Source organism: Poromitra crassiceps (assembly GCF_964638095.1).
Source record: "Poromitra crassiceps genome assembly, chromosome: 19".
Lineage (NCBI taxonomy): Eukaryota > Metazoa > Chordata > Actinopteri > Beryciformes > Melamphaidae > Poromitra > Poromitra crassiceps.
In genome coordinates this window covers 19,267,559-19,281,369 of record NC_139646.1, presented here as the reverse complement: position 1 = coordinate 19,281,369, position 13,811 = coordinate 19,267,559, and the positions used below count along the sequence as shown (strand labels likewise).

The 13,811-nt window shown below is 43.8% G+C and overlaps 1 protein-coding gene across 1 annotated transcript in view; it reads left to right on the top strand.

Annotated features, from left to right (window-relative positions):
* Nucleotides 1-13,811, top strand: part of smc3 (structural maintenance of chromosomes 3) — a 35,707-nt gene that overhangs the window by 4,969 nt on the left and 16,927 nt on the right. Inside the window, exons 9-19 of the mRNA XM_083655699.1 lie at nt 107-282; nt 673-753; nt 1,159-1,323; nt 3,151-3,272; nt 4,278-4,491; nt 5,027-5,130; nt 5,937-6,036; nt 7,889-8,049; nt 8,489-8,630; nt 9,665-9,815; nt 12,757-12,909. Coding sequence (XP_083511825.1) covers nt 107-282; nt 673-753; nt 1,159-1,323; nt 3,151-3,272; nt 4,278-4,491; nt 5,027-5,130; nt 5,937-6,036; nt 7,889-8,049; nt 8,489-8,630; nt 9,665-9,815; nt 12,757-12,909 — 1,569 coding nt within the window. The remainder of the gene's footprint in view (nt 1-106; nt 283-672; nt 754-1,158; nt 1,324-3,150; nt 3,273-4,277; nt 4,492-5,026; nt 5,131-5,936; nt 6,037-7,888; nt 8,050-8,488; nt 8,631-9,664; nt 9,816-12,756; nt 12,910-13,811) is intronic.

The following is a 13,811-nucleotide window of genomic DNA, read 5'->3' as shown; positions in this document are numbered from 1 at the left end:
GGCAATTTTCTGGAACGACCAATTCCAGAAGATGAAGTGTACAATGTTCTTCTCTCACAATTCTATTATTATCTTTTGATAACCTGACGTGCGTCTCCTCCTCCAGAGGGGAAGCGAGAGAAGATCAACGAGCTGCTGAAGTACATTGAGGAGCGCCTGCACACCCTGGAGGATGAGAAGGAGGAGCTGGCTCAGTACCAGAAGTGGGACAAGATGAGGAGGGCGCTGGAGTACACCATCTACAACCAGGAGCTGAACGACACCCGGGCCAAACTGGACGAGGTCAAATGAGTGGAGAAACTGCTTTCATCAGAGGGGGAGACAGACATTTAAGACTAGAGTAATGGAGACACGATGTAATCACTGACAGTGTCGACTCTTTGATTGCCATCTGTTTTTGTCCCAGGATGGGAAATTAACACTGTCACCACCAGTCACATGCTGGCAAATTTAACCTGTGTCTGCTAAGTTGTCTATTACACCAGCGTCAAGTAAACAATTGTTTGGAGGAATCAAGTTTACTGGTAAAATAATGTTTGTAATAAGGTTTAGTTTGGATTTGACCACACTGGACTGTAGACAAACGTTAGTTCTCTGCACTGTTTCATACAGCATTGATACTTGGGACTCTCCTTTTAAGTATTGTGTGTATGTCGTCGTTTCTTTCTCCAGTTGTCGTCCAAGAGGGAGACCTGTGGAGACAAATCCAGACAGCTACGCGATGCTCAGCAAGACGCCAGAGACAAAGTGGAGGTAAAGAACTCCACACAGAACATTAGACTCATCTGGGGTGCCCAGTCAGACCTTTGACATGGAGGGCTATGGGCCAAAACATTCAAGTTCAGGGTGCTAGCTTTAGGTCTTATGTTGTGTCATGGTCTTTGTTAATGCCTTGTTATGCCTTGTAATAAATAAGTTATCTCAAAACAATCATCACTTGCTGGAAGTCTTTGGGGGGACAGAAATAACTTTGCAGAGGGCCAAGTTTAGCCCACTGACCTGACATTGTGCAGCCTTGATTATTATGATATGCATGACTGAATAGTAGCACAATCACTAAAGAGGAAATGAGCTGTGGTAGCTGCACTCCCGATACACACATCTCACAGCCTCCTGCCTGGATTTGTCCCTTTGTGTGTGTGTGTGTTTGTTGTGCAGGAGACGGAGCGCGTTGTGCGCGAGCAGAAGTCGAAGATCTCTGCCATGAAGGAGGAGCGCGAGCAGCTCTCGGCCGAGCGCCAGGAGCAGATCAAGCAGAGGACCAAGCTGGAGCTGAAAGCCAAGGACCTGCAGGACGAGCTGGCAGGCAACAGTGAACAGAGGGTGTGTGTTTGTGTGTGTGTGTGTGTGTGTGTGTACGGAAGCCTCCGTCTGCGTCACTCGGCACACATGACGCTGCACCGGCAGCTACACCCCCCTCCACTCTTCCTCTCCTCTCCACTGTTCCTGCACCATCTCTCTACTGTATGCACTCTCCTTCTATCCAGAGCCATGTAGATAGAAGAGTCCCGACATCTCCATTCACTCCAATGGACCAGTTTTTTCCCAGGAAGTAAGGTCCTGGAACTCTTGAGTAAAAAAAAGCAGCACTGTCGAGTTGCAGCAAAATAGACAGTTTGTGTTGTACTTTGAAAGGGTTTTTCATCCCTTGAATCAAATTGTACATTATCAGCTTTACTTTAGCATGCAAAAGTAGCGCGAGACCCATTCCTGGCTGTTCATTGGCTAATGAGTCTCGCATTTTGGTCCTCCGCTGACGCCACTCTTTCTCTAGAGGACACTACTTCTATCTATCCACCTTTTATAAGTTGAACTTGAAAGGAGTGATATGTGTCTCAAATCACTTCTGTTTTTAACTCACCTAGCTGGAATAGTATGTGCCCTTATGCCAGTTGAGCTCATGTGGCCTATCTATCGATCGATCTATCTATCTATCAATCTATCTATCTATCTATCTATCGATCGATCGATCTGCTTGCTTTTGTACTTTCTAGCTTTCTTTCTTTCTGTCTTGCTTGTTTGGCACTTTGGCAAGAAAACTCCCAATACTGCCAGAGGACGGGAGGGGGGGAATCACATGTTTAGAATTAGATTGAACAGTTTTAATTACTGGATCCTTCACTAGAATCCTATATTGGACCAATAGTAGGATCAGGATGACTGTGAAACCAAAAGTAAAAGCACCATTGGTGCATAGCTTTACAGAGGAAGCACCGGTCTACTCCTCATCAGACTCTTGCCATCAGTCCCGCTTATACGTACGTCATTCTGGGCATGAGTTTATGGGCACTGAGCTGGCATGGATCACCCTCCGTATGGTCTGTGTGTGTGTGTGTGTGTGTGTGTGTGAGTGTGTTTGAGATCTAGCAGAGCGCAGGGGAAGATAATCATACATTATGGCCTATTGGCTCAGTCTGTGTGTGAAGCATGATGGGTCCCAGGCAGGCATGATGGGGCCCTGGCAGGCATGCTGGCCGGTGGTTGGACTAGGCCCACCTGGCTCAGGGTGGCAGAGCATCAGCCAGGTTTCATTTGGGGCAACATGAAAAAAAGCAAGAGAGGCAGAACTGCGTCACTGCGCCTTTTCCAACACCGATGCTCGTGACCTGATCTGGGTTCAGGAGGACCGGGCTCGAGGGAAAATGACAGGTTTCTGTATAGGGTTGTCCCCGACTCAGAATTCTGTCGGTAGAATCAGATTTGGCTGTTCAATACAAATATTTGACTGTTCTTCTTCTTCTTTCTTTTGCTTTTATTTTTTTAATTAGAGTATCTGGCAATCAGAAAATCCATTGGCATGAGCTTGTTTGATTTGTTTGTTTAATTGGGACTGGGTTTTACCGTATTAATAGGCTGATACTTATTGTAAGCTATATATCACGACGATCTATTGGGAGAAACCAAGCAATTCATTTCTCTCATCTCTCCCTCCATCAGACTTCAGAATCTATCTACATCTTTATTATTTTGAATTAAGTCATGTCTTCATACTCATAGCCCACTTTCTTGATTTCATATTTCCTCTGTCCTTCCCAACAATGTAACCAGTTCCCCACGTTTAATTTTCTGTGCTTTTCTCTCCCTTGTCATGTCTTTGTCTCTCCGCCTTGTTTTGCATTTGTTTTGAAACAACCCGTCTTGCTCTTCCAGAAACGTCTGCTGAAGGAGCGTTCAAAGCTGCTGGAGAAAATCGAGGAGAAGCAGAAGGAGCTGCAGGAGACGGAGCCCAAATTCAACATGGTGAAGGAAAAAGAGGAGCGGGGCATCGCCAGGTAGGGATGACTCACTCCGCAGCTACCCCCCCTTCCCCTCAGGCCAGGAATGATACCACGGCCAAACCGGCCAGTGCTGTGGAAGCCCCGGAGGGATTTCCTCATTTTAAAACTACATGCAACACAGCAAATGAACAAACTCGCGTTTCCCAGTGGCTCCGTCATCACGCTGGACAACAACAGTAGCTCAAGATTTCTCCCACTAATGCAAATCTATGTGTAGAGCCCCCTTTAGATTGGCCAAAAAAGCTACCAATCAATATCCACAAACTACCGGCTTTGTCTTCAGTCTAAAAGTTACCAAGCTGTTTAGTTTAGCTGATAGAGCGACCCTGGAAGCAAGGTACCCGGCCGGCACGCCATCTGAATAGCACAGGGTGTTACGAAGCACTACTTTCCACAACATCTTCTTCTTCTCTCGATTGAATGTATTTGTATGTACTAGGGCTCGGTTAAAAAAATCGATTCTCCGATTTTGAATCGATTTTTTATTTTAATCCTTTGATATCGATTCATATGTCCAGAGATCGATTTAAAAAAAAATATATATATATATATTTTATTTTTATTTGAATAAACAGGCTATAATATTATAGGCTGTGTGTGGTAGTTGAAATATAGTTTCAAGTTTACATTTATTTATGTTTGTAGTTGAAACAAAAACATAAATACTGTAGGCTACATGAATGGAAATGTTTGATCATTAATATCTACTTTTAGAAATTATATAGGCTGAAATCAAATCACTGTGCATAATTGTGAAAGTGTCTTTATTGACAGATGAAAAGGCTGTTATTTACCCTTTGTCACCACCTGGTGAGTAAATATATGTGCAACTAAAACCATTAAAATGGACAACCGGTCCGCAACTTTTTCAATTTTAAGAATCAAGTTCAAGACTGGTAATCGACAATGAAAAGAATTGTTAGTTGCAGGCGGCCTAGTGTGAGCTCCTGGTGAGGTTGACTAAATCTTCTTGCCCTCTGTGGGTCCACCTCCATTCAGACTGGCCCAGGCCACGCAGGAGAGAACGGACCTGTACGCCAAGCAGGGCCGCGGCAGCCAGTTCACCTCCAAGGAGGAGAGGGACAAGTGGATCAAGAAGGAGCTCAAGTCCCTGGACCAGGCCATTAACGACAAGAAGAGGCAGATTGCAGCCATCCACAAAGACCTGGAGGACACCGAGACCAGCAAGGAGAAGAACCAGGAGCAGTACACTGTAAGAGGAACACGGCATACTACTACTGCACTACTATAGTAATGCTTCACTGCTACTTCTCAGCGTTTACTCGAGAAGGATGTTTTGTAGACGGGGGGGAAATTTTGTATTTGAGACCCATTCTCTGAATCATTTCCAGTAGTTACAGTTTAAGCATGGTGATTGTTACATTGTTCCAGCTGTCGAGGCGAGGGCTAGTGTAGCTAAATGAATGGAAACATTTCTACTCGAGTACTAACTACCACTACTGTAGTAATAATGTATGTGATTTATAATGTCGTCCTTCTTCAGTATTACATCAGGCTGCCCTGGATTGTATTCTGGATAATTGGATGACATGACCTCTGTGTATTAATGATACATCTTGTAACTGATGTTGAAATAATTGCTCTTTGGAGTCCCTGCTATGATGTAATGTACTGTACTGTAATGTACGACTGTAATTCATATTTTGTCCAGATAAAGGTTACTGCTGTTTTGAATGCCACCTTTGGCTGTGGAGGGTATCTTACCCGCTTGTGACTTGTCTCTTCAGAAACTCGACCAAGATCTAAATGAGGTGAAGACCCGCGTGGAGGAGCTGGACAAGAAATATTACGAAGTGAAGAACAAGAAAGATGAGCTGCAGAGCGAGAGAAAGTAAGACCCTTTCATCTCTTCCTCTCTGGTCACAGCTTTGCCTTTTTAATATCATTTAAGTAATAATTTAAGGCTTTACCTTAAAGCTGAACTTACCTTTAGGTGTTAAGGGGCAACCTTTTGTTGCATGCCACAGTATTGTCACCGTCACTTCTCTGTCCACGTGCGGTAGTAATGGATGAATAAAGTGTGTCACTGTCGAGGTTAACAAAAGCTAAGATAAGAGATGAGTTGCATCTAAATACGGAAATTGAAAACAAAAATGTGTTTAGTGTTTCCTGGTAAATAATCCCAAACCACCTATGTTTTATGACCGCACAGCAGTTTGCTGTATAATGTTTCTGACATCCGCTTGTGTGATATGACATTTTGACATGGTGTTTTAAGCTGTGAGCAGAAATCTGCAAAAGGCCTCTGTTGTGAGCTTTAGCACTTTGCGGTGTATGCTGTATGTTTATGGTGTGTATATGTATGTCATGTTTGTGACCACTTAGTCAGTTGCTACACTGTGATTATATACAGCGATTGATACGTGGTCATTTCCGTTTTGACGTTGACATTCGGTAACACAGGCCGCATGCAGCAGTCTGTATACTACTGAGCTTATTCCTCAGCAAAATGACCTCCCCCCACCTCCACTCCATCCTGAAGGGAAATTGCTCTTTTACGCTATTATTTTCCTGTGTTTTTATATGTTCCTCTTCCTCCTGATTCCTGTTCCTCTATGAGTATCATGGTGTCAGTCCTGCATCGGGTGCCTCTTGTGACATAAGTCTAACAGTGTGTGATCGGCTGTGTCCGTCCAGCTACCTGTGGCGTGAAGAGAACGCAGAGCAGCAGGCCCTGGCAGCCAAACGAGAGGACCTGGAGAAGAAACAACAGCTCCTTCGAGCTGCCACTGGCAAGGTCCGTGTTTTAGGATTTGGTTACATTTGGACTTTCATAGCTGAACTGCAGGCTAATCCTTCCGTCTGCACACAAGTGCACTGGGGCCGGTTGCACCAAGTGGTCTTAACTATGCCTGGTCGTAACTCCTATGTCGGTCTTAGTTAAGACCAGTCTTTACAGTGGATTTATGCCTGTTGCACCAACACGGCTTACGTCTGGTCTTAACTACGCCGGTCGTAGCAATGCGCGTCCATGTGAATTGCCAGGGAATGCCCCCTGATTGGATGATGTTGCAAAAATGTGCCTCGCGACCTGCTTGGAGCGTCACTGTGCCACTACACTCTATCAGCCACTACTGTATGTGCATCACTACACCCTCCCTCCTCCCACCCTCCCTCGCTCCGGGGGGAAAATGGCGGCGATTGAGCCAGGCAGACAGTCTGAATGAAATTGAATGTAACGTTCCCAATTCTATGTATTAAATTCTAAAAAACTAACGGCAACATTTGGGAAGGCTAAGCCACACAACTAGTTTGTCATAATCTAACATCATGCTTCGATGGCGACGTTACGATGGTGACGATGACGGTAAGGACTCAAAAAGGTCTCCGCTGATAGACGGAGATCTCTGTTACAGGCAGGCACTACGCATCCTCCTGACCAGGCGTAAGAGTTACGCCTGGGCTTAGTGAAAATAAGGCTTAAGCCCTCTTAGTGCAACCGGCGTAGCTGTTAGATCGTTAAGTTACGACCGGCGTAGCTTAAGACCAGTCGTAAGACCACTTGGTGCAACCGGCCCCAGGTGTGCGAGTGCACAAGTTACACACGTGATCTTCCTGTTCACAAAAGATGAGACGTGGAGGCCAGTGGCTCATTTCTGATGCAACACCTGTTATTTTGATCTGCACCCCGTTTTGACAGTTGGAAGCTTGAATCTGCTGTTAATTAAACGTTCACACATTCATTCACTTACTCACTTAAGTACAGTGAGGGAGATGAAATGGCCAAAGTGATGGCTCAGATACAGAGGTAAATCAAAGCCCCTATGAAAAGACACCTCAGCGTCTGAATGAGCCCACCTGAATACTTTGAAAGACTCTTTGTGACGCAGCCAATTGTCAGGATAGGAATATCAAATAGAATCATTTATCTGCCTCACTGCTGCTGGCGCCTGATCACCAGACACGTTTACTGAGTCACTCCTCTCTGCCTCCTGCACTAACTGCCGGTCGCTTCTTCCGGGCGAGCAGATCAATCAAATATCACTTCTGGATATTGTCCGCTGAGATGCTGCATGCAGGATGCCGTTTGCGGCTTCCTGGACATTAATGTGCCGCATTGACTTTTCCTGCGTTGCTCCCAGCTGACTCACCCTTTCTCCAGCCTTTAACTGGCTCCATCCTCACTCACCTATTATGGTTCTGCTGCACAATATTGACAAAATAGAATGTGATTTATTGGTTTATTTTCTGTTTTTGTCTTAGGATAAGAAAGACACAGTAAATGTGGACACAGCATGTGGCCACGGATTTTCCTGTGATTTTTCAACATTCAACTTAATTTCTTGGCACAAGTTTGAACCGTTTTAGGAAGCTCTCTGAGACACCATTTTAACACCAGTTGTAGCCTCTTCTGAGTTGGAAATCCAAGTAGTTAGTAGTGGGACTTTACAAAGTTTTCCATTTATTGAGCAGCTTTAGGAGGAGACATTTTTCTTCTGTTTAAGATGGAATTTGTTGAACCTACTGTTTGTTGCACGCATAAAATATAGTTGGGCTAATTTAGAAAAGGTTCTTACGAAAATCAAATTAAAAAGTGTTTTTATGAAACGGGTCCCCGTTATTTCTCTCCTCCCTCCTTGGCTCTCCAGGCCATTCTGAACGGCATCGACAGCATCAACAAAGTGCTGGAACATTTCAAACGGAAGGGCATCAACAGTCACGTCATCAACGGTTATCACGGCATCGTCATGAACAACTTTGAGTGCGAGCCCGCCTTCTACACCTGCGTGGAGGTGACCGCTGGTACCAGGTGAGTGCGAGCCCGCCTTCTACACCTGCGTGAAGGTGACCGCTGGTACCAGGTGACCACTGCACTTTACACCAGAAACCATTTTGCACAATAAGTATCTTGATGGTCTCAAGGCTTAGCAAACCTCCTTTAAACTGTCCTCTCTCCCTTTCATCCACATCTCCCCTTCAGAAGTGATTTGGATTTAATGGTGGTGATCAATAAGGGGGTCATAGCTTTCTCTAGTCATGGAATGAGCAGATGTCCCTAATACTTTCTACATTCAGTGTTTGCCCTCTGTTCAACGTTGATTTGTAGGGAATGTGATTGATTGATTGATTGAAGTTTATTTCACAGCATGTGTGGTGAAAACAATCCATTCACATCCATCCATCCATCTTTCCTCTCCATTTATTCTTTCTTGTTCCTTCTTGCCCTCCTCTCATCTGGTTCTTCCCAGGCTCTTCTACCACATTGTGGAGACTGATGAAGTGAGCACCAAGATCCTGATGGAGTTCAACAAGATGAACCTGCCTGGAGAGGTCACCTTCCTGCCCCTCACCAAGCTGGACGTCAGGGACACCGCCTACCCAGAGACCAATGTAAGGCCTTTGGCTACTAAGAAAGCCATCTACGCAGCTGTTTGAAAGCGTACATTGGCAGATTATTCTTTGTCTGGTTCGTTCTCTGCTGTCATGAAGCCAGTTTCAGCCAATTATCTCTTCCAGATGACACAAAAGGATAATACTGCTAGCCTTTTCACTGCAACAGCCAGTATTGTGTTGTGTTTTCCATTATATAATAATCCAACAGAACATAGGCCTATTTCTGTACCTCTTTCAAAAGCATAGTTGCCAATTGCTTCACAATCAGGAAGATAAAAAAAAAAATAATGTTATGAATAAAACAGTACATTACCAAGAAAATTCAATCGTAGAAGATAATATGTTAGGAATAAAATGGGGGGGGGTGGGGGAGGAAATAATAAAAAAGTAGCAACAGCTATCGATGTCTGAAATTCACTTTTCTGGCCAAAATAAGTTATGCACATGTCACACTACCTGTTTTTAATGCCATTTTCTGTATAGAATCAGGTGCTGTCATTTCTTTTAAACTTGTTGACTCACTTACTACAATGGATCAGGTTTCATCATCGCAACAGTGAAACTATGCTTGAAAATGCCCTGTTGTAATTTGAATTCTGCGCTAAAGTTTAAGAGCAGGCAAAGACCAAAGACTGTATCTAACCAAGGCTTTCCAAATGTCCTCATCTCAAAACGTTACCAGCTAATGTGGCCATTGAGACGCATTGTTTTATCCGCTGAAGACAAAATGACCAGCAGTTGAACATAATTAACTCGGGGAAATGTTACATAAAAGCTCTGCATTTTAAGAAGTGACGGAAAAGCTTTTTTGCTAGCCTGATGCATAATGCACACAAACACCTCTTCATGTCCTGAACCTGTTACAATCCCTTCCAGCAGCAGCTCTTCAAATTCCACCCAATTATCTCATCTATTTTCCAAATTATAAATGAATAAATAATAAATGCAATCACTCCCCTGCTGCTACCTTTTGGTTGAGACTGTAGTGTGTAGCATTTGCCACCAACCTGTCTCCCCCTTCCCTCCCCAAGGACGCCATCCCCATGATCAGCAAGCTGCGGTACAGCCAGCAATTTGACAAGGCCTTCAAGCATGTGTTTGGGAAGACCCTGATTTGTCGTAGCATGGAGGTTTCCACCCAGCTGGCCAGGGCCTTCACCATGGACTGTATCACTCTCGAGGGTAAGCTGACCTGCAACTACACAATATACTTTACAGTTACAGTTTTGCCCCCCCCCCCCCTCTTTTTTTAAACACAATTCAGTTTAACGGTTACTTTTCCTGTGCTGAAACTCTTCATAACTCCATATTACGTTGCATTACTTGCAAGAGTGCAAATAGTTTTATTTTAGCATGAGCCGTGTAATTGATTGAAAATACGCTTCCTCACTTTGTTCTCACAGGTAACACGAATTGAATATATTAGGGGTCATATTAGAGCTGCAACTATCGATTCTTTTAGTAATCGAGTATTCTACCGAATAATCCATCGATTAATCGAGTAATCGGATAAGAACCCTTTTTTGTGTTTTCAAAGGCTTATCGTAAATATACACCAAAAAATAAGATAAATCTCTTCAAATAAACAACTACATTAGTTTCTTTCTTAGAAAAAACAACATTTTTATTTTTAAATTGCATAGAACTGGCAGTGGCACCATTCATCTTTTCAACCTGACGTTTGAGTTCTTCCAGTGTACAGCAACCGTTAAATAATATGAATGAATGGCTTACTAGCTAGTTTACATCCTTCATTTACCTTACAGCTGCATGACACACACACTCTTTCTCTCTCACACACACTCACTCTCTCTTTCTCTCTCACACACCAACAGGCTAGTGTGATCACACACACACACACACACACACACACACACACACACAAAACGCTGTTAAATTAGCCGCTAACGTTAATAGGTTGAGCTTTGTATTTCTCACAGAAAACGGTCCAAACTTCTCAGAGAGAGCGGTCGGTATTCACTAAAGCCTTCATATCTCAGGCTCTGTAGTACATAGAAACATAAAATAAATAGCATTTGAGAGCTTAACCCTTTAGCTTTTCGTATTATATTTGCTCTAATGTTAATTTAAAAAAAAAGATCTTTAACTCATTGAATGCCAATGACGACAGCTGTCGTCAATTCAAATACTGACGTAGAGTGCCAATGACGACGGTTGTCGTCAATTGCGTTTTTTGACGGTGGGACGTGGATCAATCCCTGATACATCTCTGGTACAACTATTGTAGCTATTGGAGGTCTATAACCTATTTTACAGAACCCTTAGGTGGCGACAGTGCTCTCCACATAACAGAAAGGCAAGGAAAAAACAAAGAAGAAGTCGTTATGGAAACGGAAATCGCATCGCATCCGTATGCATCGATATGCTGAAGCACGTTACTGCAGCTGTGCCTGCAGCAGCCAATCTGCTCCCACAATTGAGCCGCTCTGTGTCGGTTGCGACAGCACATCTGCACATCCACACCGTGGAGTTATTATTCTCAACTGGAAGCATCGTTGCCGGTGACAAACACACGCGGAACGCTGTAAAAAAGCCTGGCTGTTCCGCACCCTTCACTGTGCGCACAGCAAACTCAGCAGAGAGCCACCACAGACAGGAGGAGGAGTGTGCAGTTGAGGCGAGGCGAGGCGGGGCGGGGCGGGGGGGGGGGGAGGGGGCACGCAGAGCAGCACACACACAACACCCAGACAGACCCAGGCAGCAGGACAGGATTGACAAACGCAAGCCAGAATATCCGATACCCACCAGCAGCAAATCAAAACCAGCAAGAAGCTGCAACCAGCAGCGCACGCAGGGGCCAGCGCTGCTGGTTGTAGCTAAAAATATTATTCTGCCAAACAAAATTCCCTGGCCTAAACTGTTTTATTGAAGGAAATTATTTTTGAGGTGTGACTACATTAGAAAAGATTAGCTTCAGAGTCAGTGATGTGCTTGAAATGATTAATTTCACAAAAGGCCAATTATCTCAGCTTCTAGAAAAAAATTGCTATTTTTGGATGAATCAAGCTATCTTCTCCGGCTCATAACTAAAGAACGGAAAATGGGATCAATAAACTTTTTTTTGCAGATGATAGAATAGAGTCTCATCGTTCTTTGTGCGTGTTCAGTGTTTACATAGTAATATCACACAATATTCTGTGGGCCTCGAGAAATCACTGAAAACGCTCTGAAACTCTGGCACTGGGAGCGTCCGTTCTCCAAAAGTGGCTGGCACTCAATGAGTTAACCCAAAAAAAATAAAAATAAAAAGATTCTAATGCATTTTAAGAAATGTTAATAAAGATTACGGCAAATGTAACCCTTCCAAATAAAAAGCCACGGGTTTAAGCTGTCAAATGCTTTTTATTTCATGTTGATAGCTACTATACAGGCTGAGGAAATACGTTCTGTTAAACCCTTGACAATCACTGCAGCAACGTTAGCGTTAACGCTAACGTTAACGATCTCTGTTTTGCAGTCGTTGTGAAGACAGTGAAAAGCCCCGTTATCTAACAACTACAACGGCAGTGAAACAACTTATCCAGCTAACGCTAGCTAATTAAATAACGTTACCTGATGTTGTAGTCGATGCCTCTCTCAACGTTACAGCTGAGGAGGTTCTGCTAACGTTACCTGCGGTGCGCTGCCTGCTTCATTCACCCTCAGCCTATCTAGTAATACGTTACAGTCTTCAGCATTTAGCTACTGTAAATATATCTTGTGTTTGACCATGCTTCCTCAAGTTTGAGGTGTTTCCCTGGCCAGCTTTGCAATTCACATCACAAATGTTGCAACCAGTGTTGTCTGAGTCTATCTTGGGAAAGTGTAGCCACATTTTCGGGTGGACCCGTTTGTTGATGTTTTCAGGTAGAGTGACGCACTGACGTAACGCGCTCTCGCGTGTTGCCTTAAGGTTCCGTCGGAATTTCTATTTTACCCACTCTCTTCTATTACTCAGATGCGTGTCGAGGCGAATCATTTTGGCCTCGATCAATTTAATTATTCGAGTTATTCGAGGTACTCGAGGAATCGTGACAGCTCTAGGTCATATATTGTAATGATTCTCCTGTTTTTATCCCCTCTATCCCTTACCTCTTGCGTACATGGCGTTGCATGTTCCCAGGTGACCAGGTGAGCCACCGTGGCGCTCTGACAGGAGGCTACTACGACACCAGGAAGTCTCGTCTGGAGCTGCAGAAGGACATGAGGAAGGCCGAGGAGGAGCTGGGCGAGCTGGAGGCCAAGCTCAACGAGAACCTGCGCATGAACATCGAACATATCCTTTCTGCCTGTGGTGTTCTACATAAAACATGATATACGATGCTGTTTGGGAAGTATGTTTGGCCACGTAATAATGTAAAATTGTGTGACTTGAATAATCCCCGAAGGCAAATGTGCTTTTTGAACAGTGTCATAATAAGTAAGGCGCATACATTTTTCGTATGGGTGGCCCCGCCAACTGAGCTACTGAGAGATCATAGGGACTCTGGCTGCACCATAGGTTTCAGTTAAGGTAACAGAGAATACATATAATGAAACAAACTCAAAGAGATACAGAGATACAACTAGACAGCCTACTTTCAACAGACGGTTGCAAACACACAAGTTCAGCTACCGAGCATTATTTAAAAAAGACAGGGAGGGAATGCACTTATTAATCAATGATAGTCATTTTCATTGTAAGATTCTTATTTGGAGAATTAAAATGAGTGTGCATGCATGCTAGCTGTCCTTAAGAAATCCGTGAGGTTTACAATGTGAATCAAATGGGTCTTACTCATTCTGTTATATTACGTTGGCTGACTTGTTTGCTCTAAAATGAGTCATACAGGGTTCTTAGAAGCTTCAGCACTTTAAAGGGAAAGTCATTTTCTCCCTATTAGGATGGCCGTTGATTTGATATTGATTCTAACAAAAGGGGGGTGAGTCATGTCCTGACTGTATGTTTACACAGTTCAGTACCAAACGGCCCCCAAGAAAGGATAGGAGACAAGTCTGCTGTTTTCTTTAGAGTAGAACATCTTTATTGTCCCCAGATGGGGCAATTTGATTCACAGCAGGCAGTTCAAACATTAGACCACAATAAAACACATAAAAACATCGACAGCGTGACACATCTTCAAATGTGTGCTGAGCGAGAAGGAAGGGGAAAAAACTCACAAAACTACAATCTGCAGG